The 26,206-nt window shown below is 49.5% G+C and overlaps 2 protein-coding genes across 7 annotated transcripts; one reads left to right on the forward strand and one right to left on the reverse strand.

Moving 5' to 3' along the window:
• The first annotated feature begins 930 nt into the window (after window positions 1–930).
• SLC35E4 (solute carrier family 35 member E4) lies at window positions 931–7,390 on the forward strand. Its single transcript, XM_077874338.1, has 2 exons — window positions 931–2,138; window positions 6,424–7,390. The coding sequence occupies exons 1-2, from the start codon at window positions 1,520–1,522 to the stop codon at window positions 6,855–6,857; spliced, it is 1,053 nt and encodes a 350-aa protein (XP_077730464.1). The 5' UTR covers window positions 931–1,519; the 3' UTR covers window positions 6,858–7,390.
• On the reverse strand, window positions 5,678–26,053 carry DUSP18 (dual specificity phosphatase 18). 6 transcript variants are annotated; one of them, XR_013365858.1, is made up of 3 exons: window positions 25,716–26,053; window positions 21,318–22,397; window positions 5,678–6,428 (listed from the first exon to the last, which is right to left on the reverse strand). XR_013365858.1 is itself a non-coding variant. In XM_077874340.1 (2 exons), the coding sequence occupies exon 2, from the start codon at window positions 22,326–22,328 to the stop codon at window positions 21,762–21,764; it is 567 nt and encodes a 188-aa protein (XP_077730466.1). In that variant the 5' UTR covers window positions 22,329–22,397; window positions 25,716–26,053; the 3' UTR covers window positions 19,591–21,761. The 6 variants fall into 6 exon arrangements, 1 of the variants encoding a protein (XP_077730466.1); XR_013365857.1 differs by lacking the exon at window positions 5,678–6,428 and adding an exon at window positions 8,597–8,748; XR_013365856.1 differs by lacking the exon at window positions 5,678–6,428 and adding an exon at window positions 9,482–9,917.
• Between the last annotated feature and the right edge of the window lie 153 nt (window positions 26,054–26,206).

The following is a 26,206-nucleotide window of genomic DNA, read 5'->3' on the forward strand; positions in this document are numbered from 1 at the left end:
TCAGATGGGAAAGCAGAGACCCAGGCAGGGGCAAGGGCTTAGTGGCAGCTGCTCTGGCTCCCAGCCCACCCGGGGCTCTTTGTCCTGCTAGGGCTGAGGGCAGAGGGCAGACCCCAGAAAGACCAGCTATTGAGTCAGCTGAGTGCCCAGGGGACGGGACAGGGGCTGCTGGCCAGGGATAGATGCTGGCTGGTACCCCACTTCCACAAATGTGGGTGGCCTTGGTGATTCAGTTTCTCGGTGCCTGCCTAGAGGGGGCTGGCCCCGGGCTGGGAGAGGGAGGAAGTGCTGGGAATAGGGAAGGGCTATGGAGGGGCCTGAAGGGGCCCGGTGCTCCAACTCCTCCACATGCTGAGGTCCCAGGGAATCGCTGCGGCCAGAGATCGGGCGACCCCAAGATTGGTCCTGGGATGAGGGAGGGTCCCTGGGTGGGGGCCCTTGAAGATGCAGTCTCTTGTAGCTGGGGCTTTTATTGGGTTCCCCCAGAAGGCCACCTCATTGTCCCCGCCCTGTGTTGGTCTCCATGGGGGGCTTGCCTTGGCGCGGGGTGTAGAGGGGCCGATCCCGCCCTGGGGGCAGCGGGGCCGGGCAGCGGGGCCCTGCGCCGGGGGGCTCGGCTGGGGGAGGCCCTGCGGGGCGGGTGGAGGAGCGGCTGGGAGCGGGCGGCGTGGGGCGGGGCGAGACATCCCTCCGGCTCCGGGGGCGGGGCCCGGCCGGGGGCGGCGCTGGGGGCTCCGCTCAACTTTCCGGGTGCGGCGCGGGCGGCGGCGGGGGCGGGGCCTCAGAGCGCGGGGCCTCGCCCGCCGGGCCGGGGGGGCTGCATCCTGGCGGGAGCTGCTGCCCGAGCCGGAGCCGGAGCCGGAGCCGCCGCCGCCGCCGCCGCCGCCGCCGCCGCGAGCCGGAGCGCCCGGGAGCCGGAGCCGCAGCCGGAGCCGCAGCCGGAGCCGCAGCCGGAGCGCAGGCCCCGCCGGAACCTAGCCGAGCCCAGCTCGCCGCCTGGCACCGGCGAGCGCGGGGCGGGTGTCAGCTGGCGCCGGGCCTGAGCGCACGGCCGAGCCGCGACCACCGGACACCGCCGGACACCCCGGGAGCTGGTGCCGCGATCGCCCTGCCAGGCCTGGGCCCGGCCGAAGCAAGCAGTAGGTCGCGGGGTCTGGACCGAAGAGAACAAGGAACGAAGACTCCATCTCATCTTGGAGGGGCTTAAAAGCGGGAAGGAGAGTGGGGACTTCACCTGGGCCTGGGCAGAGGTGCCCGCAGCCTCCTAGGCCAGGCTTGAGCCCCGGAGAGCCCGGCACCCAGCAGCGCGGCCTGGGTTCTGCCCTGGCTGAGCCAGGGACACGGCATAGCTCCTGGACCTTGGCTGGCACAGGCCTGCCACAGAAGCAGTGCCCTCACCTGTCTGAGGCGGGCCCCAGGATCTGGGGAACTGGGATCCGGCCTGGCCCACAGGGGGACTCTGGTGGCCCAGAGCTGGTCACTGGGGAGCCGTCCTCCTGCCCCAGACCCACTGGTACGGATGTGTCGCTGCCCGCTGGAGCACCATGACGGCAGGATGACCTCAGCCGAGGCAGTGGCAGTGGCTAGTGGTGCTCGGGTGGCTGGGTCCCCTGAGTGGCCCCCTGACACCCCCCGGACCCTTGGGCAGCCTGGCCGGGCCCGGGTGGCAGTGGCAGCACTGGTGTGGCTGCTAGCGGGAGCCAGCATGTCGAGCCTCAACAAGTGGATCTTCACCGTGCATGGCTTCGGTCGGCCCCTGCTGCTCTCAGCACTGCACATGCTGGCAGCAGCACTGGCATGCCACTGGGGGGCACAGCGCCCCATGCCCAGCCGTACTCGCCGCCAAGTGCTGCTGCTCAGCCTCACCTTCGGCACCTCGATGGCCTGTGGTAACGTGGGCCTGAGCGCGGTGCCCCTGGACCTGGCACAGCTGGCCACCACTACCACACCACTGATCACACTGGCCCTGTCGGCCTTGCTGCTCGGCCGTCGCCACCACCCGCTACAATTTGCCGCCATGGGTCCACTCTGCCTGGGGGCTGCCTGCAGCCTGGCTGGGGAGCTCCGGACACCTCCTGCTGGCTGTGGCTTCCTGCTGGCTGCTACCTGCCTCCGTGGCCTCAAGTCCATTCAGCAGAGTGAGTGCCTGGGTCACTGGCTGAGAATGTGGGGATTGGGGAAGGCGTGTGGCCTGGATGTCCCTGTGAAGAGTATGGCTATTATCCCATTTTCTAAATGAAGAAACGGAGGTCCATGACTTTGGAAGAGGCAGAAATGGAGGCTCAGAAAGGGCAGAGAATTCCGGGCCCCAAACTTAGGCTCTAGACCCCAACCAATATTTAGTAGTTGCCATTGATCTCTGTCTCATGTTTTGTCAAACCGCTTATCTTGTTGCATCTCTATACTGCTCTGATGAAGGAAGTCACTATACTGTCCCCATTGACAGGTAGAGAGACTTGCCCTAGGTCATGTGGCCTTGAGCAGCAGAGGCAAGACCTGAACCCAGGCAGTCAGACTCCATGCTGTCCATGTGATGTGGTGTAAGGCTCTGGACCCACAGGAACACCAGATCATGGGAACCCAAGAGAGAGAAAGAGGGAGGGACCTTGAGCTGGGATTTGGAAGGTGAAGGGTTTGGTTAAGTCTGGAGAAGGGCTGATATTTACTGGGAGCTGCAGTGTAACAGGCCCTATGCTGGGTGTTGACCTTGAATTGCCATGGCAACCACAACCTTCATTCTCATTTGATGGTCCAAGGAACTGAGACCTAGAGTTCATGAATTTGCCCCACCTGACCTCTAAAGAAATGAGACAGGGGGGCTCTGGGCAGAAGGTGATGTGGAAGCTCCAGGTTGAGACCCTGCTAAATCACTGAGGGTAGAAGATGCCTTCCTCTCTGTCTTACGAAGGGGCATCTGAGTCACAGTGCCCCCACTCCCCCCGCCTCAACCTAAGGGAGATGTGGGGGAGGGCAGGGTGCCCAGTTGGTGTGGAGAGGCCTGGGATCCAGCCACGCCTTTGTTCATACCTGCTGGTCAACCTTGGGTCTTATCTGGGTCTTAGTCTCCCTGTGTGTGTTCAGAGGAGGAGGTTTGGAGTTGATGGAGTTCCAGGGGCCTCTTGCTCTCTCGCCCTTCCAGGTCCGAGATCTGTGACCCAGGCCTGGGAGGAGGAGGGGCTCCAAGGATGCTAGGCTGGGGTTGGGGGCAGCCTGCAGGAAAGGGAAGGTGGAAGTTAGAGCTCAGGCCTGTCCTGGCATCTTCAGAGCCAGGACTCAGAGGCCCTGTCCCCATCCTCCTGGGCCCTGAGACAGGACCAAAGCTCTGTTCTATTTTTGCCCTCTAGTTACATGAGAGCTGGTGGCTGAGCTTGGGCCAGAGCTCTGGGCCTAAGTCGGCAGTGGGAAACCTGACCTCTTGCCCCCCACCCCCACCCCAGGCCTACAGCACGCCTGCTTCTCACCCAGGCCTCAGGCACAGCAGGTGCCTGGTCTTGGTCTCTTTCTTGGCTTCTGCCAGCTACCTCCTTCTCTCCCAAGTGTCAAGCACCTGGCCCTTGACGTGGGTTGGGTGCTTCCTCCAGGCTCCTACTGCACCCTCTGCTTCCCGTCACAGCTCTGAATGTCCTGTATTGTAGCCACTTGGTTACCTATCTGCATCCCACCAGATAGGAGCTCTGAGAGGGCATGAATGGCTTTCGGCATCTCCACGTCCCCAGCACCTGTCCTGAAGCCTGGCGCAGGCAGGTACTCCCCTTAAGTGGTTGGGTTGTTAACGGCTCTGATGGCAGAAGTGGCAAGCTGGTTAGGCTACGTGGATGCCGTGGATGCTAAGGAGGGAGCTTAGGAGGCTGGAGGCCCCACCAGTCGAGATGGGAGCCTGGCAGAGATGGGGAGGAACAGACTGGAGCCAGGAAGTGAGATGGGGTTTTGATAAGAGGAGGTTTCTACTTCCAGGGGTGCATTTTCAGACTAGAGTGTAAACGGCAGGTACCAGCTCCTTTTCTGAGAGCAGACTCGAGAGGGTAGGGATGAGAGTCCAGGAAGAGGATTACCCAGGCAGCCGAGGGCAGGACCAGTAGCTTCTTTCCCACCTGGGCCACTTGCAGGCCCACAGTGGGGCTACACTCACAGAAAGGGTGGGAAGTGAGGTGCCAGCTTGCTGAACTTGCTTTCAGCTTTACCCACCTGCATCCGAGAGCAGCCTGACCTGATCTCTGCCTGAGCTCTCAGGCTGGTGGCAAGATGCACTCAGAGGCAGAGACTACACTGGTGGGAGAAAAGTTCTAGAATCAAGGTGGGCACAGGTGTGGGGGCGGGGTGGGCAGTTTCTTCTTCCTGGGGAGACCAGAGGAGAGGGCATTCTGGGAGTGGGAAGCAGGCCTTGCTAGGGCACGGATGTCAGCCAGCAGGAGCGGCAGGGAGGATCATGACAGCTGCCGTGGTGAGCGGTTGCCACTGGGCACCAGGCCCTGAGCTCAGCACCTTGCACCCTCCTGTGGCGGGGGGTGTTGTCACATATGAGGACACAGGCTGACATGCGTGATATTACACAGCTAGTGCGGGAGCAAAGAAAGATGGAACAAGCCAGCAGTCGGCGGAACAGAGGGTCTAGAGAACCTTTGTCTGTAGGGGCAGAAGCCTGGGTGCTTTCAGATGCTGAAACAAAATTGCCCTTAGAGGAGGAGAGGTTGAACTAGAGGGTTTGGTGGGGCTGGCAGGGTAGGGATCATTAGGGGGACAGGAAATGGAGTAAGTGGCCTGTGGCAGAGGATCACTGCTCTTTCCCTGGAGGGCCGGAAGGGGAGGCAGAGGGCTGGGTGGGATGCAGACTGTGCAGAAGGGGCTGGGGTGGTGGGGAGGTTAGGACCCTCCTGCCTGGCTGCCTCATGGTGGGCGAAATTCACCTAAACACCTTCCCGTGATGGGACCTCTAATGTATAAGCCACATGCTGCTTGTAATAGTGCTAAATTTGGAGTGAACGAGCAGGAGGCATTCCAATTATCTGTTCATTTCTAGAAATGCTTGAGCTAGAGGGACTGTTGCCTAGAGAACAAAGCCAAAACATCAAAATGAAACCGAGAGAGAAATACGGTTTTCCTCTCCTGGCCTATGAGTAAGCACCCCTGTGGCTCTTTGGAAATCGTGTGTCAGAAAATGCACAGAGGCTCCAAGAGCCCTGGGAGGGGGCCTGGATCAATTACTCATCTCTCTCCACTAAAGCTTGGAGAGGGCCCCAAAACAGCATCACCAGGGTGCAGATACTATCGTTTCACTGGAGCGCTGTCTGACTTTGAAGATGGGCATTGCTTCCTTTGTGAACAGCTGTGTCATAATATGTCTAAGCACGCACACACACACGCACACACACATCTGCAAGCTGGTAGGATCCTCTTTCCATGCAAAACTAAAAGGCTTCCTCTTAGTCCTGGATTCATCTTGACAAGCAGCCTTCGTGTTAGTAGCAAAAGATGCTGCAGATCAGTTATAAACAGTGAGTGACAGCCAAGTGCAAACAATGACTTTCTTGTTCTCCCATCATCCCAGGGGTCATAAGTGAATGAAGCAAAGAATGAACCTGCCATTTGACTCCAATTTATTATTATAAAACTTTTTTTTTTCTTCTAGTAACTGGCAGAGCTGACCTTCTGCTGGTCTGTCTGCCCTATGGTGGTGGGAGCTGCAGGGTGGGGTAGCGGGTGGGTGAGTAAGGCCTGAGAACAAGAAAGGTGGGTCAGGGTCACTTGGCACAGGGCCTTCCGAGCTGGTTAAGAACCAAAGAGATTTTTCTCCAGGGCCTGGGGAGCCCCCGAAGACTTTGGGGGGGGGACCACTTTTGTGTTTATTGATCATTTGGCTATCACAAGCAGATGACTATTTCAGCATGTCGAAGGTGGTTTGAAGTGGATGATAACCGGCTTATTTATTTACCTTTTTTTTTTAAGATTTTATTTATTTATTCATGAGAGACACAGATAGGGAGAGGCAGAGACACAAGCACAGGGAGAAGCAGGCTCCATGCAGGGAGCCTGATGTGGGACTTGATCCCGGGTTTCCAGGATCATGCCCTGGGCTGCAGGTGGCATTAAACTGCTGAGCCACGGGGCTGCCTTTTATTTACCTTTTTACATTTAGCACTCACCTTATAGAGGCTTTCTAAGTGTCATCTACTTTAATATTTACAACAATGCTACGTATTAGGTGTTCTCACCCAACGTTGCAGGTGATACAGAGGTTAAGCACAGGTCACAGTCCAGGTGATGTGACAGGAGTCTTGGCTTTCGTGTTATGGAGCAGGAGCCAGTAATTCTGCGGAGGGGTTGAGGCAGGCTTCCTGGGTGCTGGGCCCCGGAGCCCACGCCGGGTCGGCCAGGTGGCGGGGGTTGTCTCCCTCTGGGTGCTGATGGCTGCTGTCCTGGTTGCAGGTGCCCTGTTGCAGGAGGAGAGGCTGGACGCGGTGACCCTGCTGTACGCCACCTCGCTGCCCAGCTTCTGCCTGCTGGCGGGTGCGGCCCTGGTGCTGGAGGCCGGAGTGGCACCCCCGCCCACTCCCACCAACTCCCACCTCTGGGCCTGCATCCTGCTCAGCTGCCTCCTGTCCGTGCTCTACAATTTGGCCAGCTTCTCTCTGCTGGCTCTCACCTCTGCCCTCACCGTCCATGTCCTGGGCAACCTCACTGTCGTGGGCAACCTCGTCCTGTCCCGACTCCTATTTGGCAGCCGCCTCAGTGCTCTCAGCTACGTGGGCATTGCACTCACCCTTTCAGGAATGTTCCTTTACCACAACTGCGAGTTCGTGGCCTCCTGGGCTGCCCGCCGGCACCCCTGGCGGAGGGACCAGACTGGCAAAGGTCTTTGAGACCTAGGGGAACACCTGGGTTCCCTGGGACGGACCCTAGCCTGAATCCAACGTTGGCCAGTAGCCATGGGAAAAGTAGAGAGCCGGCAGCCACTGGAGCCAAGGGAGAGAGAGGGGCCTTCTGGAAAGGCCACCTTGGAGGCTCTGCCTCCCAGAGAGAACCATTTACTGTCCCTGCCTGCCTCTCCTCACAGACCTCACTCACCACTGGATGGTGGGTCCAGACCTGGCACAATCACTGTGCTTGTCGGACTGATTATTATGATTAGCATCAACTACTACTCCAAAAATTGCTGGCCAAACTTTGAAAACCTCACCATGTTCTGATGACGACGATGATTCTTGGCGATTGCACAATCCTTCCTCCAGGAAGTGGGGGAGGCAGCTAGGGGGCCCCAGGAAGGGCTTCTTTGTTGCTGGGATCCCCTGGGGAGTGGGGTCATCTGTGCCAACTCCAGGCAGCTGCTGTAGCCTCACCCTTGGGCCCCCCAATTTTGGGTCTTCCATCCTCAAATAAACTATTTTTGCTTGTATACCTGTGTCATTCCTCAGGGTTACAGCCAAGGAAATACAGGGAGAGCTCAGGGCCCCCTGGCCGCTAGCTGCTCCCCCAGAAACCAGGACATCCTCCCTTGCCCATCATGCCCTGTCTGGGTCCCCTTCTCTAAAGTCCCTCCACTGGCCGGGCTGCCATTGCTCATTTTCTGCATGGTGGCGGTGGCTTCCTCCCTGCTCTGCTCTGGTTTCTCCACTCCACCTTCCACACAGCTCTGGAATTCTCTTTCTAAAACACACAGCTTCTGGGGCTCTATACTGCTCTGGGGACAAAACAGAACTTCCTGCCCCAGACCACAGGACCCTCAAGATCTGGCCCCTGCGGCCTCACCTGGCTCCTATCTTGCTTCTCTTCTCCTCGGGCTCCACCTTCCATCCTCACCACCTTCCTTCAGGCACCCGGCCCACGAAGGACAGGCGCAGGGTTTCCTGGCCCTGGTCTCCACCCAGGCTGGCCTTTCAGAGGGGAAGTGGGCTCAGGCTGAGTCACTCACTACCCACCCTGCCTGTGACTCAGAGATGCCGCTGGCCCAGCTCTGTCCCTGTGCAGCCTGGGCATTTCCAACCTCCACTCTGAGGCCTGGCCAGACAGGACAGATTAGATGTCTCTGGGTGCAGGGCCTCACAGTACTCAGGACCCTTTCTCTTTCAAGGGAGCTCATTGCCATAGCAGGAGCCTCCCTCTCACACCTGCGTCCTGGTTCCTGGGCCCCCATGGAATACTTGGCTGAAGGGTGAGCCTGCCCCACTGCCCCCAAGCCCTGTCCGATCAAAGCCAGCCCTTGGTGGTTGTAGGGGAGGGCAGGGTGAATTGGAGTCATGCTTGACCTGGGTGCTGGCTTGTCACCAGACTTAGAGCTATCCAGTATTGAGGAGATTCCCCCTGGGCTGGGCTTATATCCTTTCTCACAGTGTGACCTGTTTGGCCTCTCTTGGTGCCACAGCGTCACCAGGAGTGGGCATTGCTGGAATCACTGGTGGGAAGGGCTTAGCAGGTGATTCCCACGCAGGCCACTGTCTCTTAAGGCTCTGCCTTTTACTAGTTGTCTCAGGCAAGTCACTCCGCCTCTCCGAGCCTCAATCTTTGTACCCAGTCCTTGCTGGGAAGCCTCTTCAGGATAACAGACGTCACTTTCCTTGGGAAGCTCTTTCCTACCCTTACCACTGCCCTGCTCCAAGAGAATCGCAGCGAAAGGTCATCCCAACCCCCCACACTTCAGGCAGGGCGCTGAGCACATCCCATTGTCAGAACTAGTCGACCAGAGCCAGACCGGGCTCTGGAAGGGTCAAGGCAGCTGTCCTGCTCACCGTTGTCTCACCAACACCAGCACAGTACCTGGCATGGGTAGAGTGGGTGGAAGAGAATACTAGTCAAGAACAGGGAGTCGGACCTGGGTTCAAACCCCCGGCGTGTCTAAGCTGTGTGACCCCAGGCAAGGGCCTTCTCCTCCTGTGCCTCTGTGTGTTCAGTGGGCACAGCAGTAGAGAACCTAACCCTGTCTAGCTCTGGGGGGCTGCAGTGGGCTAACGTATGGCAAGTGCTTAGCAATAGTGCCTGAAACCTAATAGGTCCTCAAGAAATGTCAGCAGACTAACAACAGAAACCCCAAGGGGTTCCTCGGCTTCCCCCAAAAGCTTTTCATACTAGCCACTTCCCTCCTACCCAGCCTTCCATCCACATTGAGAGTCCCCCAGGACTTGCTCTAAGAGCACAGTGGGAGGGATGCCCCAGCTCTCACCCTCTTGCCCGGCTTTGGAGGAAGCTGGGGAGGCTGGGTCTGTGCTGGGCATCCTGCCACTGTGGATTCAGAACAAAGCTCCTGCCTTGTCTTAGCCCCAGCTGCAAGGGGGCCCCTCCCTACCTCCCCAGGGGGCCCTTGGATTGTCATTCCAGGGGCCAGAGCAAACAAGGACTCTTCTTGCTCTCTGCTCTGTTCCCAAATCAGCTCAGGGATGCCAGAAGCTCCACCATCGTACTGCCCCTGCTCATTTGCCAATACTTCCTGGAAAGAACACAAAACACAGTGGAGAGCCATGGGAGATTTTGAGCAGGCGAGCGAGCCATGATGTTCAATAAATGTTTCTTGATAGTGGCCTTTTAGTTTGGTCTGGATCTGACATGGAGGGGAAATAGACTGGAGGTAGCGAGATCAGGGAAGAGGTAGTATAGGTCCAGAGGACAATGGGGACAGTGTTGTGGGCACAACACAGAGTACCAGCAGTTGTATAGATTTGGGGTAACAAACTATCCCCAAATATTACACCTTAAAGCAACATGCATGAGAATCTCACAGTTCCTGTGCATTAGGTATTCGGGAGTGGCCTAGTGGAATAGTTCTGGATGTCACCCACGGCTGTAGTCGTAGGAAGGCTTGACTGGGGCTGGAAGGTCCACTTCCAAGAGATGGGTCATACACATGGCTGTTGGCAGGAGGCCTCGGTTCCTTGCCACATGGGCCTTTCCATAGGGCATCTTGAGTGTCCTCATGACATGGTAGTTGGCCTCTATCAAAGTGAGTGAGAAAAAAAGCAAAGAGCCACAATGTCCTTTGTGACCCAATTTCAAAAGTCACACTCATTTCTCTAACATCTTCATTTATTATGTAATTCTAGTACTGTCATTTCTCTGAGATGGGTCAATCCTATCCAGTATGGGCCCTCCAACTTTGACTATCCTAAGGGCATGAATACCAAGAGGAGGGGATCTTTGAAGTTAGCTCAGGCTGGCCACATCAGTGAATGTTTGTTGAATGATTGAGGGGCACACAGCTTGGGGCCATGGGGCCTCCTGCTCCAGGTGGGATTTTGTTGGCCGCACCTCTGCTGTGGGGTCCTGCCCACAGCGGGCACTTGGCAAATGTTTGCTCAGAGAGGGCCGGAGGCTGCTTTCTCTTTTTCTCACTTGCAGACAAGAGAAAGTCTGGGCTCCTTGGTCTGGTATTTGAAGCCCTGGATGCTCTGAGATCTCCAAGCCCATTCCCCATGATTCTTCAGCTATACGAGGCCACCCTTGCTCCCTGTGCCTGATGGAACCCTCTAGTATCTAGGCCTTCTCCTGCCCCCTCCTGACAGCCACAACCATCATGTGCCCCTCCCTCCTCTAATCACTGCCAGCATCCCAACTGGGTAGATTCCAGTGCCGGAGTACCTGCTGCCTGGACTGGGCATTTCGCTTTGTGTGTAACTTTGTTTGGTGTGAGAACCCTGTCCATGCATTTTATGTTGGAACCCAATATCAAACAAGCTGAAGCTGAAGCACCTTAGCTAAACCAGGAAACCCCTCACCACTGAAGCACATCTACCAAATTTCCCACAAGCCCTGTTTGAAAGCCACAAATCTAGTTTAATCCTTGTCATACATATAAGGAGCCCAAAGAGGAGGAGGAACCAAGATGAAGATCTTAGTCACCAAGATGAAGATCTTCGTCTGTTCAGGCTGCTATAACAAAATGCCGTAGGCTGGCCGGCTGGCTTACAAACAACAGAAATTTTTTTAAGGTTTGTTTGTTTGTTTGTTTGTTTATTTATTTATTTATTTATTTATTTATTTGAGACACAGAGACAGAGAGGCAGAGAGACATAGGTAGAGGGAGAAGCAGGCTCCATGCAGGGAGCCCGACGTGGAACTCGATCCCGGGTCTGCTGGATCACACCCGAGGCTGAAGGCAGCGCTAAACCGGTAAGCCACTGGGGCTGCCCTAAACAACAGAAATTTATTTCTTCCAGTTCTGGAGCTCAGGGTGCCAGCATGATGGGGCATGGGGCCTCTTCTGGGTCACTTTTTTGTATCCTTACATGGCAGATGGGGCAATGTGCTCTCTGGGGCCTCTTTTAGAACACTAATCCAATTCATGATGGGTACACTCTCATGACCTCATTATCTCCCAAAGTCCCTACCTCCTAATACCATCATCTTGGGCATTAGGTTTTCAGCATATGAATTTCAAATATTCAGGCCATAGCAAAAATCTGATGCAAAGGGGGGAGCAGCAGGGCTAGGACTTCATCTCCTAATTCTTGGGATCCTGCCATTTCTTGCTCCATGCTCTGCTCTAGAGAACAGAGCCAGCTGTGAAGTTATGGGGACCTGTAGGGTCTGGCCCAGGAGCATCTGCCACAGAAGTTGCCAGCCGGGTATCCCCACCTAGCTCAGTCTGCAAATATTTTTTTTTCAGGGGAAAAGCATTACAAATGTTTTGCCAAGGGGACATCTAGAAACATTTGTGGCAAGAGGCTTTTACATGTGTCAAAAGCTTTCTGCTCTTGGGTGTCTGTTGGCACCTCCGGGAGGTGGGCAGCATGGTGGCTTACTCTAGGTCCTCTGAGACGCAGGCACCAAGATGGAAGGAAAAGTGCAAGGGTTTTATGAGGGCAAACATTTGTGAGAGAAAATGGGAAGCGGACGGGAAAGGCTGGGAGAGCTATCAGACCATGATGTGAGCCAGAGTCTGAGTGGAGGAGAGAGGAGAGCAAGGCTGGGAGAAGCGGTCCTGACCACACTGCACTCCAAGGAAGGTTCAGCGTCCCTAAGCCAAAGAAGCCAACGGGACAAGCTCCAAGTCTCCCAGGAGTGGGTCTGCCTTAGCACCCCTGCTGTGCTCAGGAACTAGCTAGAAGGAGTCTGAGGGAGGTCTCGCCTCAGCATAAACATGCCCATAGATTTCACATGGCCTTTGGTCAGTTTTACTTTCTGTAATTGGAGGTCTGTGGGACACATTCTTGGCTTACCACAGATGCCATTGTGACTTTTTTAAAAAAGATTTTATTTATTAAAAAAAAGATTTTATTTATTTATTTATGAGAGAGAGAGAGAGAGAGGCAGAGACACAGGCAGAGGGAGAAGCAGGCTCCATGCAGAGAGCCCGATGTGGGACTCGATCCCGTGTCTCCAGGATCACGTCCTGGGCTGAAGGGGGTGCTAAACTGCTGGGCCATTGTGACATTCTTAGGGTCATCACAGATGCCATTGTGACTCTCGTTTACACAGCAGACAGAATTCCAGAAAAACTCCAGGGTCTGACTGAAGTCACAAAGCAGGATGAAAACCCACCTCTCAGCTCCCTCTCAAGCTTCGTAAGTGATACTGGTTCTAAGTCCAGAGATGAAGGCTGATGGGTTCCTAGGGCTTTTGGATGAAACGTCCCAGGTACAGGTAAGCAGGACTGTGTACTCTAGGGTCAAGAGCGACCTGTCCCTGGGGTTTGTAAGGAGATCACCATCTTACAGAGGCTGTTCAGGGAAGTCCCCAGGGCCGCTAGCGTGTCACTATTTACCTGACAGGGTATTATGAACCTCACAGAAACTCTCAAGCCAAATTTAATTCGTTTAATTCATCATAAAGAAAGAAAGAAATTCTGGACTTTGAAAGTGGGAAAGTGAAAGGCTCATAAAATCACAGTGACCTGGAATTCCTGCTCCAAGACAGGGTGTTGGGCTGTGAGGATCATTTCATTCTTCCCCTATTACAGGATTATGTTAAAGCTTCAATATGACCTACTTTCCTAGGTTGTTTGACTAAAGGGCCACTCTACAGAGTCTGAAAGAACAGAGTGAACTATTTGGGAAAAGGACTTGGGCACTCTCAAGAGCCCTCAATCTCCACCTCTTCCGCTTAGGATATGAAATCTTGGTCCTACCACAACCAATTCTGAAAATTAAAAAGAATGATTTAAAAAGGAGGATCCAAAATTATATCTCCTCAACTATGAAGAAAATACATGGAAGTAAATGTACACAGTGTACCAAAATGTGGACTTGGTTATTGCTTCAAGATAGTATTATAGATGGACCATATTTGTTTTCCTTTTTCTACAAATGGGCATATATTTTTAAAAATAAACTTCTTAGGGTTCCAGTTCTGAGTAAGGTAGAGTGAGCATCATCTGTCCTTGCCCCAAATGCAACTAAAAACACTGGACCGGATGGAGCAGCTCTCTGAAGACTCTGAAAACGAAATGGTAGCAGGTGGTTTGGGAAAGGGAATCAGAACTTGAAATATAAACAATCTGGCGGTGAGCTTCCTGTTTTGTTTTTTGTTCCTGTATCTCCTGGCCTAGTCTCAAAGGCAGTGTGACTCCTGGAACTGTGCCTGGGCATGGAAGAAAAAAACTCCAAAAAGCCCTGTCCTCCTGGTCTGAAGAGTAAGAAGGAGGGCCACTTTAGGACAAAGTAAGGGAAACCCTTTTTATTTCCCCCCTTTTCTCTTCTTTTGCCCTGCCCCCCAGGAAGGCCTGATACTTGTTAAAACTCAGGCAGCGGCAGTGGCAATGGCAGTGGCAGCTGGCAAAGTACCTAAGACTTAATTTTAGGTCAAGAGCTGGTAGTGGTATGTTTCCTTCCATATGAACTGCTAGATTCCATGAATGGATCTGACTCAACAGTATTCCAATGAGTTTCACACTAGGTAGTCTGACTCATAAACTAGGTAGTCCACCCAGATTTCAGACTGGTCCCTGGGTGGCACAAACTTAGGACAGATTTAAACTACATTGCCAAAGTTTTGAAAATTGAACTCACATTGGAACTATGGCCCTTTTATTTTATTTTAAAAAAGATTTTATTTATTTATTAGAGACAGAGAGAGAGAGAGAGAGGCAGAGACACAGGCAGAGGGAGAAGCAGGCTCCATGCAGGGAGCCCAATGTGGGACTCGATCCTGAGTCTCCAGGATCACACCCTGGGCTGAAGGCGGCGCTAAACCACTGAGCCACCTGGGCTGCCCACTATGGCCTTTTTATTTATTTATTAAAAAAATTTTTTTTTTAATTTTTATTTATTTATGATAGTCACACACACACAGAGAGAGAGAGGCAGAGACACAGGCAGAGGGAGAAGCAGCCTCCATGCACCGAGAGCCCGATGTGGGATTCGATCCCGGGTCTCCAGGATCGCGCCCTGGGCCAAAGGCAGGCGCCAAACCGCTGCGCCACCCAGGGATCCCCAACTATGGCCTTTTTAAAACCCAAAATTCAACTGAGTAGATTTCAAAGATCTTATTGGCTTTATTCAATGATTCATGAACCTAGCAGCATCCAATCTAGCAGAGAGAAAGGTGCTCCAAGGAGCTATACAAAATGGAAGACTTCTATAAGCAGAAAGGAACAGGTACGAGGAAGTTATTTTAGGCAAAAAAGTGGGTAGGTTATTGCAAGGTTATTTTTCCTTCGGGGACAGCAAGGATCTGTCAGGCCGATTATCTAACTAGTGCCAATCAGGCAACTTTTGATTGATTGGTTTAAGATTCCATTTCTGGTAGAGTTAAAACTATAATTAAATTAAGTCTCAATTTGGTGGCTTGGGGCTTAGCATAAATGACTTCATTTTGTGCTTATAGTGTTGTTTTTAACAGTCCATAGGAGGCAGATCAGAACTGAACCTCAATGGGTCAACTGCCTCCTAAAACAAAAACTCATCATTTTCCATAGGATTTAACCAACACCTAGAGTCTCATAACATAATATTCGAAATGTTCAGGATACAATCTCAAATTACTCTACATACAAAGAACCAAGAAAGTCTGAACACTGAGATGATCTGGATGGAATAGTCAGAAAAAGACTTTACAAATGAAAAGATAAAAATAGAAAGATACAGAAAAATAGAAGATACAGAAAAATAACCAAATAGAAAAATTTAAACTAAGAAATTACACTCATCAAAAATTGAAAATATACTGGATGGCCTTAGTAGCAGAATGGAGATGACAGTTCAAGTCTGTGAACTTGAAAATAGATCAATAGAAGTTAACTGTCATAGGCAGAATACCCATCCTTTCCAAAGATGTCCATGCTGTATTTCCTGGAAATAGTGAATGTTGCTCTATATGACACAAGGGACTTTGCAGATCAATTGAAGTTTTGGACTTTAAAATCAGGATTATCTGGATTATTGGACAGGCCTAATCACATGAATCCTTAAAAGCAGAGAATTTCTCTGGCTGGATTTAGAGAGATGCAACAGAAGGAAAAGTCAGAGGTATTCAAAGTGTGAGAAGGACTCAACCCCCTGGATAGCATTTGAAGGAATATGGGCAGCTTCTAGGAGAAAGGACCAGCCTCCAGCTGATAGTTAATAAGGAAATGGGGCCCTCTATCCTACAACTACAAGGAACTGAATTCAGTCAACAACCTTAATAAGCTTGGAAGCAGAATCCTTACCAGAGCTTCCCTGTAAAAAGAAAAAAAAAATGCACATGATTTCAGCCTTATGAAACATTTTGACTTTGGCTTTGTGAGACTCTCAGCAAAGGATTCAGTCAAGCCCAACCAGACTTCTGACCTACAGAAATTGTGAAATATTAATAGGTATGGTTTTAAGCCATTAAGTTTGTGGCAATTTGTTATAGCAGCAAAAGAAAACTAACACATTATCCACTGAATATCAGAAGTGGTTAAGATATTAATTCTAAATAGATTCTGAAAAATTAAATACATATAATATATTCTCTAGTGTAACCTCTGAAACAACTATATAAAATCAAAATGGTATATTTTTAAAATATTCAATAACCTCTGAAACAACCATATAAAATAAAAATGGAATACTTTAAAGATATTCAATAATCCAGAAGGCAGCAGGAAAAGGGAAACAAATGGAAAACAGAGGAGACAAACAGAAAACAAAATGGTAGTCCTAGATCCAAATATTGATAATTTCGGTCTAAACACACCAATTATTTTTTTTTTAATTTTTTAAAAATTTTTATTTATTTATGATAGTCACAGAGAGAGAGAGAGAGAGGCAGAGACACAGGCAGAGGGAGAAGCAGGCTCCATGCACCGGGAGCCTGACGTGGGATTCGATCCCGGGTCTCCAGGATCGCGCCCTGGGCCAAAGGCAGGCGCTAAACCACTGCGCCACCCAGGGATCCCTAAACACACCAATTAAAAGACAGATTGGATGTGTAAAAAAAAAAGGACTCAAATCTATGGCATCCATAAGAAATCCATGTTCGATCTAACAATATAGTAGATTCAAAGTAAAAGGATGTAAAAAGGTATGTCATGCAAATACTAAAAACAAACTAAAAAATTATTAATATTAAAATATTAATATTTGACAAAGTAGACTTCAAAAAATTAAGAAGGGGACGCCTGGGTGGCTCAGCGGTTAATGGTCTGTCTTCAGGGCATGATCCTGGAGTCCCAGGATCGAGTCCCACATGGGGCTCCCTACATGGAGCCTGCTTCTCCCTCTGCCTATGACTCTGCCTCTCTCTCTGTCTCTCATGAATAAATAAATAAAATCTTTAAAAAAATTAAGGATAAGGAGACAATTGCATATTGAAAAAAGATCAATTCACTATGAAGACATAATAATCCTAAATATATGTATATACCTAACAACAAAGCTTAAAAATACATGAAAAAATTAATAGAATTGAAAGGAGGTGTAAACAAACCTACAATTTTAAATACTTCAACACTCTTCTCTTAGTAACCAATAAAACAAACAGAAAATTAGGATAAGTATGAAAGAATCAAAACCACCATCAATCATCATCAATCAATAAACTGACTTTTATTAGCCACTCTATCCAAAATAACCTTTTTTTCCTCAAGAGCACATGAAACATTCACCAAGATAGACCAAATCCTATCTGATAAAGTAAACATTAACAAATTTAAAAGAAATAAAATCATACAACTTATGTCCTTTGATCATGATGGAATTAGAAACCAATAACAGAGATGGTTGTAAAATTTCCAATACTTAGAAATTAAACTATACACTTCTAAATAATACATGTGTAAAGGAGGATATTTTGAGAGAAACTGGAAAATATTTTGAAATGAACAAAAATTAAAATGCAACACATCAAATTTGTGGGATGCAGGTCTAAAATCTAAGTTTCTGCCTTATAAAATTAGAAAAGAGAACAAGATAAATTTGAAATAAGCAGAACCATGGAAATAATAAAGAACAGAAATCAATGAAGTAGAAAAGGGAAGAACAAAAAGAGAAAATAAACAGGGTAGGTAATTGTCTAAAAAGATTTTAAAAAATTGATAAACCTCTTGCCAGACTAATAAAGAAATAAAGAGAGAAGACAAATTATCAGCATGAAGAATAAAAAGGTGATATTTCTGTGGACTCTGCAGATAATAAAGATAATAAGGAATACTACAAATAACTCTCTGTGCATAAATTTGACAACTTGGATGAAATGGAGCTAATCCTGAAAAATCACAAACTACAAAAACTCACCCAAGATGAAATAGGTAACTTGAATAGTCCTAATGACTAAAAGAATGGAATTCATTGTTGAATTCTTTTTTTTTTAAGATTTTATTTATTTATTCATGAGAGACAGAGAGAGAGAGAGAGAGAGAGAGAGAGAGAGAGGCAGAGACATAGGCAGAGGGAGAAGCAGGCTCCATGCAGGGAGCCCAATGCAGGACTCAATCCCAGGGCTCCAGGATCATGTCCTGAGCCAAAGGCAGGCGCACAACCACTGAACCACCCAGGCGTCCCAGTTGTTGAATTCTTCTGAAAAAGAAATCTTCAGGTCTAGATGGTTTCACTGATGAATTCTACCAAACATTTAAAGAACATTTAAATTTACATCACTTTCAGTAAGTAGAAGGGGAGACAATACTTTCCTCCCTAACTTCCTTAATTTAACAAAGGGCTTCCTTAACTACAAAAAGCCTATAACTAACATCATAATTAATGGTAAAAGGCTGAACACTTCCTAAGACCAGGAACAAAGAATGTCTGTTTCATCACTCATATTCATCATTGTACTAGAAGTCATAGCCAAGTAATAAAATAATAAATCAAAGACATTCAGGATGGAAAGGAAGCAATAAAACTATTTCTATTTGTACATGACAAGACTGTCTACATGTAGATTGCAAAGGAATCTACAAAAATGTTCTTAGCAAGGTTACAGGACACAAAGTCAAAATACAAAAATCAACTGTGTTTCTATATAGCACCAACAGTGAACAACTGGAAGCCAACATTAAAAACTTTTTTACACATGTCCTTCCTCAAAAGAAATACTTAGGTATAAATACAGTAAAATATATAAGATTTACATGCTGAAAACCACAAAACACTGATGAAAGACATCAAGACCTAACCAATGGGGAGGCATACTATATTCATGGATTGGAAGATTCAACTGAGTAAAAATGGCAATTCTCCCCAAAATTGGCCAATAGATTTAACACACTTTCAATGGAAATCCCAGGAGGTGTTTATTACTGTTGTTGATACAGACAAGTTGGTTCTAAAATTAATATGAAAGGCAAAGAAATTAGAATAGCCCCCCAAAACTTCTTGTAAAGAAAATTGGAGGACTCATACTGTCTGACTTGAAAACATATTATAAAGCTACAGTAATCAAGATAGTGTGGTATTGGTGAAGTGAAATCACACGGAATAAAAAGTCCAAAACAGACCTACACAGAGGAGCAAAGGTAGCTCAATAAAGGACAGTTTTCAACAAATGTAGTTGAAACCATTAGACAATTGCATGAAAAACTATGAACCTCAAACAAATCCTCACAACTTATACCAAAGGACCATAAAAATAAGTGAAAAATTTAGACCCTCAAACTGAACAGAGGAGTAAATCTCTGTGATCTGGGGTTAGGCAGAGTTCTTAGACATGACACCAAAAAACAATCCATAAAAGGAAAAATTGGCAAGTAGCATTTCATCAAAATTAAAAACTTTGCTCTGCAAAAGATACTTCTAGGAGAAATGAAAAGATAAGCTAGACTGGGAAAAATATTTACAAACCTTTATCTGACAAAGGACTTGTATTCAGAATATATAAAGTATTCTCAACACTCAAGAGTGAGAAAACAGCCCAATTTTAAAATGGGCAAAAGAATAGACACTTCACAAAAGAAGGTATGTGGAAGGCAATTAGGCACACAAAAAGATATTCAACATTAGGAAAATGTAAATTTAAACCACAATGAGCTAATACCACACACCTATCAGAATGGCTAAAATAAAAAATATTGGCAGTACCAAATACCAAATACTAGTGTAAAAATGGATCTCTTATAGTGGAATGCAAAACAGTATAGCCACTCTGGAAGTCTGGCAGTTTTTTTAGAAAGTTAAACATAACCTTTGCCATATAACTGATCAGTCCCATTTGTTGGTATATAGCCTAGATAAATGAAAACTTATGTTCACATAAAAACCTGTAAACAAGTGTTTGTAGCAGTTTTATTCAAAATTAGAATAACGCAAATATCCTTCAGTGGGTGAATATGAAAACAAACTGTGGTTATCCATACAATGAAATACTACTTAGCTATAAAAAGCAACATGTATGAAACTCAAAGATATACTGAAAGAAGCCTTTAGAGGTTACATCCTCTATGATGCTATGTATGTGACATTCTAGAAAAGGCAAATCTATAGGAACAGAGATCAGATTGGTATGTGCCACAGGCTGGGGGCAGGGCAAAGGTTTGACTACAAAGTGGTGGCATAAGAGGATTTTTTGGATGATGGAACTGCTCTGTGTTCTGATTGTAGAGGTAGTTACACAGATGTGTTAAAACAGAACTGCACATATAATTAATTTTATCGTATGTTAACTCAAAAATTTTTTTAAATGAAGATAAGATATGTCACAATCAATTTCTCTCTAAAAAGGCTCTAAGAGAAACTTTCCATCTGGGTTTCTTCCAGAAAGACTGCTTTGTGGGGGCCCTGCCACATCAGCCCTGGTGTTCGTGTGTCTGTTTGTTCGCCTGTGTAACGAGAAGTCAGTCCAAAGCAGTGATTTTCCTTCTCCTCTTCACCCTAAAATTGCACCCCTGGGCATGCCCTTTATGAAAGTGGCAGTAGGGTAGGTTTGGAGGGAGAAGGCAAAATTTGGCCTCCACTGGGCTCTGGATTCACAGAACAGTTGTGCTTTTGTCTGTCTCATATAAGGTTCATCTGAAAACCTCTGGGTTAGAATAACTGGTCTTAAGTCAGATCCTTAGGCCCCTACGAGGTTTGAACAATCCTGGACTTCAGGGCATATAGCTGGGGCTGACTCATTTGTCCCTTTGGCATGTGCCCCCATGGACCCAGTGGTTAGCCGGCACCCACATTAATGGTCAGCAATCTAAACAAGGCCTTTTAGAGGAAGCTGGAAGTGTGTTCCTTGCTTTAGGACCAAGATCACACGTGGATTGAACACAATGGGAACTCGGAAAAGGCTACGAAGTTTAAGCCTCTTCTAAGGTAGGGTCTGAAAGAACCTCAGACCATTTTTTTTTTTTTTCCCACACAGGATGACTTTTATGAAGAGCATTTTGTAAACAGTGAAAGGCTGTGTACGGATGGTTTGGAAATGCAATCATGAGGATGACCACACTGACCCAGACCAGCAGGGCCAAAGCAGCATCCGTAATGAGAGTTGCTACCATAAAGTACCTACCACGTGCCAGGCGCCGTGTTAAGGGATCGTTGAATCTTCATGACAACGCTGGGAGGAAAGGGCTGTCAGTGGTTGGACAGATGAGAAAGTTGAGGTGCCAAGAGGTCCTGATCACATGGGGGAGGAAGTGACAAGGCTAGGTTCCGGTCTGCAGCTCTGGCTTTCCAAATCGAGACCTTTGAGGGGAACCCCTGAAGCCTGATGTCAGGTCTGCTCTTCACATGTGCCTCTAAGAAGAAACTAATGCCACCCCCCAAAAGCTGGCAGGGAACGGCCAAGGATACTTTGAGATCTTGCCATGTATGACAGTACTCAAAATCAAATATATTCTTAAAAATTTTATGACTATGAAATGCTTTCTTTGAAAAACTATGTCATATGTAAATCAAATCCAGGAAACCAGAGTTGGGCCCCTGTGGGTTGAAGGTGGAAGCAGGGTTGGCCTGGGCCCCCAGGACCAGTGCACTACCCAAAGGCCACTTATCTAGGGGATTGGCACTTACTGTGAACACCACAGGAGGCACCATGATGGTTAAGGCTCTGGCTTTGGGTTTGAAAGAATAAAGTGGAATTGTGGCTGACTCATTCATTCCTGGGTTAGTCGGTCTGGTGGAGGACAGCAGGATTCTAGGCTTGCTAAACGCGTAAGGTGCTGGACTTTGACCCGGACACTTGCCTCACTCTCCCCTCTGGCCAGCAGCCGTGACATGTCACTTAGAGGGTTGGAAACTTCTCTGCACCAATGGGCAGTTAGTGAATTTCATCTTTGAAGATATGGATAATAAGGTTAAAATCTACAGCACCTTTCCTTTTTTTTCTGACCCTCATAAAAGGCATCATCTGTTTTGTCTGTACCAACAAAAGGAGAATGTTTAAGTTCAGATCGTGGTGGAGGGTCTACAGCAGATCTGCACCCCCGACCTGGGTGCGGGGACTGGTAGGATGGCTCACAGTGGAATCATCAAATGGACCTCCTTCTCATAGATGTCAGGGATCACTCCCATAGGGGAGCTGACCATGTGCACGGTATTCTTGCCAAACAGCTGGAATTCGTAGTGGATGAGCTGCTCCCAAAACCCACTGTTGGGTCGGATGATGGGCCGGCATGACTTGGTCCACGTGTGGGCATCCAGCAGGGACATGGCGTGGTACTTCATGAGGTAGGCCAGGCAGAGGGCAGCTGAGCGGCTCACACCAGCGGCGCAGTGCAGGAGCGTGCGGCCCTGCTTCATCTCTACACTGTGGATGTGGTCGGCTATGGGATCAAAGAAGTCACAGAGACGCGAGATGGGTGTGTCAGCCACAGGCACCTGTACGTACTGGATGTCCTCGTATAAGGTGTTTACCACTTCCACCGAGACGTTGATGACCGTGGTGATCTGGTTGCTGGAGAGCATGAGCTTGTTGTTGGCGGCCACTCCATTGCTGATATACAGGCTGCTGGTGATCTGTGAGAGGCCGCTGACCACGGGCTGCCGGAACTGAACCGGAAAGGTGCACGGGGGTGCTGTCATCAGGCCAGGCGGTCAGCGGCCAGGGAGGCACAAAGGCTACATCTTTCTGTTAGGCCATGCCATGGAAAACTGCAAGGAGGGAGAGAACATTTAAGAGAGCAGGAGGCCAGCCGGGCCAGAAAGCCAACTCCAGGGGATTTCTGGGGAATGGATAAATGGGTCAATACTGGATCTCCAAAGTAGTCCTCTGACCATCCCAGCAGAAGTACCCAGAGAACTTATCTACAAGTCTGGAACTCAAGGCCTCCCTTGAGGGGCTCCACATCTCTAGCTAAGCAAGCTGACTGGTGTCCATCAGCTGGGCCTTGGCCCCTCTGCCTAGGTTCACAGCCCTCTTCTCCCTCTAAGTGGGAGGAGCCACAAGCAGCCTCTTGCTTCTCCTCTGACTTTATGCTCAAATCAGATCATGAGATTCTGAAGCACTGACATGGTGCTAGAGCCTACTGTGCTGGAAGTCACTGGTGGTATAAGAGAAAGGGGGGTCTCAGATTCCCCCCTCCAAGAACCATCCCTCTGAAGAGATAGGTTGTGCTTCTGTGAAAGTGATGTCAAATTAGAGAGTCCTACATTAACGAAGCTCTTGCACTTTGCCTCTAAGGAGAGGGACTGGGGAAGAGGGTGGCTGAAAGCTTCCTGGAGGCCAGCATGAAGGGCACTAGAGCAGCTCCCAGAGAAACAGAGGGGCCTCAGGTAGACAAGCTATACCAGCATGATGCTGTGTGCAGCAGGGCTGTGGCAGGCACCCCAGGGAGGGGCACACCCCTGCTTTCTCCTAAGAAATCCTAGGCCCAGGCAGCCTGAGTAGCTCAGCGGTTTAGCGCTGCCGTCTTCGGCCAAGGGCGTGATCCTGGAGACCGGGGATCAAGTCCCACGTCGGGCTCCCTGCATGGAGCCTGCTTCTCCCTCTGCCTGTGTCTCTACCTCTCTGTCTCTCTGTTTCTCATGAATAAATAAGTAAAATCTTAAAAAAAAAAAAAAAAAGAAAGAAATCCTAGGCGCTTCATTCTCCCAGTCTTGAACAAAGCTGCAACAATAGCACATTTTCATATGTTCCACTGAAACAGGAGTATTTGGATTTAGAGCACACTTCTCAAGGCCAAATGGCAGTCTTCATCAGGCAGAGACAAGTGAGGAGCAGTTCTGTTCCCCTGCATAATATATTTCACTGGCTGGGCAGCCCTGGTGGCGCAGCAGTTTGGCGCCGCCTGCAGCCCGGGGTGTGATTCTGGAGACCCGGGATCGAGTCCCACATCGGGCTTCCTGCATGGAGCCTGCTTGCTTCTCCCTCTGCCTGTGTCTCTGCCTCTCTCTTCGCTCTCTATGAATAAATAAATAAATCTTAAAAAAAAATATATATATATTTCACTGGCTGCCCACTGTCAGGATGAGATGGAACCCCTTAGCTTGGCTGTCAAGGCCATTTGTGGTCTGGCTCCTGCCCATCTCTATCCCTTCTATTAGCTTTTCCTACGTCCTGAAGGACCTCAGCTAGGCTGAGCCATGTACAGTGTCACATGGACACCTGGTCCTCCCTGGTCCAGGGCCTTCATCTTTGCTGCTCTCTTGGCCTAGAACCCTGTTTCCCTACCAGCCTATGACATCATGATCTGTTCCATTCAGCAGAGGACTTGGGATCTTAGCCAAGGGTCACTTCCTGAGGGAAACCTCCTGGAACCATACCCCTCCCCTATGTTTAATCAAGTCCCTGTTCCTCCAGGCCTTCTAAGTCTTATGTGCTCTTCTTCCTACTACTTCCTGAAGATGTGTTTTTTTTTGTCTTGATTCATCTGTGAGTTCTATTGGGATTCGCTATAACTATCTTTACTCCTACTCCATCACCAATGCTAAGTTCTGCGTCCGTACAAGTAGTTGCTTGATACATATCTATTGAATGAGGAATGACTCCAACAGCCATAACTCTGCCTTCTGAGAGATCTGGAAAGGATGAGTTCTCTGTCTTTGTTCATCTGAAATTTGGGGTTGGGGAAAGGGCTTGGTGGAGGTGAGGGTGGTTCCTAAGCTGCTGGAAAGCAAGGCCAAAGGCTACATAGGAAATCCTATCGGCCCATGCCCTAGAGTCAAATACAAAAGGCTCACCCCAGGAAGGCCAGATGGGGTTGTTTGTTCTAAGGGTCATGTGGGGCAGAGAAAAAGCCCCCCAAAAACTCAGTTGAAAGCCTAAATGCTAAGGGATGTTCATCACGCAAAATGGATTCTTATCACCCGAAAGCCCAGAGAAAAGTGCACTGCGGGTCCCCAAAATTAGTGCCCAGTAGGAAACAGAAATAGAGGAAACTGCTATCCATCCCAGTGACAAAAAGTTAGCAAAGAAGACATTTCTCTTGAAGGTAAGGGTAGCAATGGGAAGAGAGACATTTTCATGCTAGTTAAGAAATATTTTTCAGGCTCTGTATTAGGGGCTGGAGATATTGAAATGTAGACAGTCATGGCCCCTTCTTTCACAGAGCTCAAAGTCTAGTGGGAGAGGCAGATATTAAATAGGCAATTGTAGGGCAGCCCGGGTGGCAAAGCCTTCAATCCAGGGCATGATCCTGGAGACCCGGGATCGAGTCCCACGTCGGGGTCCCTGCATGGAGCCTGCTTCTCCCTCTGCCTGTGTCTCTGCCTCTCTCTCTCTCTCTCTGTGACTCTCATAAATAAATAAATAAATATTTTAAAAAAGGCAATTATAGGCACAACAGAGCTGGAAAATAAGAATAATAGTGCCTGTCTTATAAGACCTTCTGAGGATGAAATGAGGTAACCCAGGTAAACTAAAGGGCCTGACACAGAGGAAGCCCTCTATAAATGGTAACTCTTCTTTTTTTTTTCTTTAATGGTAACTATTCTTACTGCTGTTAGGGACGTTGAAACGTAAAGCTTTATGGGAGGGAAGAATAAAGGGATTTATTTCAGGCTTGGGGCCAGGGAGTTGCAAAGATCGCCTCAAGAAATGACACAAAGATTTGAAGAACATTTAGCGTGGGGGGTGGGGAGGGTGGTGGTGACTAGTTTCACCGTTTTATAGTCTATAAAGCCTCTGGCGTCCTTCATCTGGTTCTGTTTTCAAGCAAACATAATAGGCCGGTGTCTGTAACTAATATCTTCGTTTTACACACGGGAAAGTGAAGTAGAGGAGAGAAAAGGGCCTGTCTAGGGTCACAAAGCACGGTCCGAAAGCTGGTCTTTCTGGTCTCATTATGTGTGGGAAAAGTCGGCAAGCACCGCGGGGCGTTCATTAATATTGGCTTATAAGCGTGCAACGAAGCCCGCGGGTTGACAAGAGCAAAGAGCCACATCCAGGGGTGAGCCGCCCAGGCTTCCTGCGCAGCTGACGTTGGCCTGCGCTCCCTCGTCTGTTGGGCGTCAAGACCCCCCCAGGCTTACCTCTCTCCCGTTCGTTCAGGAAGCAGCCGCGCCGGAAGCCTCGGCTGAGGGTCTCCGGGTGAGGGAAGATCTGTCACCATCCGGGCGCCACCGTCCCTGGCTACCCCGCGCTCTGGTTTCCATAGCAACAGTCCCTCCCCGCGGGGAGGAATCAGTAGTGCCGGGTCCTCAGAGAAAGCCCGGCCTCGTCTCAGCTCCCTGGAGCCGCCCCCCCACCCCCGGCCTTACTCGGTTACCCGCCCCGCGATCACGCGGGGGCCGCAGGAGTCCTAGCCGAGAGGTAGTGTCAGCTCAGCGCGCCGCTGCCCGCCCTGTCTCGCGCAGCCCGTCTCCACGGCAACGCGCCCGGCTGCACCACGGCGGCCGCCGAGGGACAATCCTGGCCGCGTCCGCAGCCTCCTAGACTTCGCGCACACGTCCCGCCCCCGCTCCCGCCCCGCCCCCCCCCCCCCCCCCGCAACCTTCCGTCACGCGTCTCCCGGGCAACGCGC

The sequence above is a fragment of the Canis aureus genome, chromosome 27 (assembly GCF_053574225.1).
Source record: "Canis aureus isolate CA01 chromosome 27, VMU_Caureus_v.1.0, whole genome shotgun sequence".
Classification (NCBI taxonomy): domain Eukaryota; kingdom Metazoa; phylum Chordata; class Mammalia; order Carnivora; family Canidae; genus Canis; species Canis aureus.

Excerpts from the sequence above, each read along its gene's own strand:
- DUSP18 (XM_077874340.1), bottom strand. The coding sequence starts at position 22,328 with ATGACAGCACCCCCGTGCACCTTTCCGGTTCAGTTCCGGCAGCCCGTG.
- SLC35E4 (XM_077874338.1), top strand. The coding sequence starts at position 1,520 with ATGTGTCGCTGCCCGCTGGAGCACCATGACGGCAGGATGACCTCAGCC. Across the intron at positions 2,139-6,423 it reads CCTCAAGTCCATTCAGCAGA|GTGCCCTGTTGCAGGAGGAG; the intron begins GTGAGTGCCTGG and ends TCCTGGTTGCAG.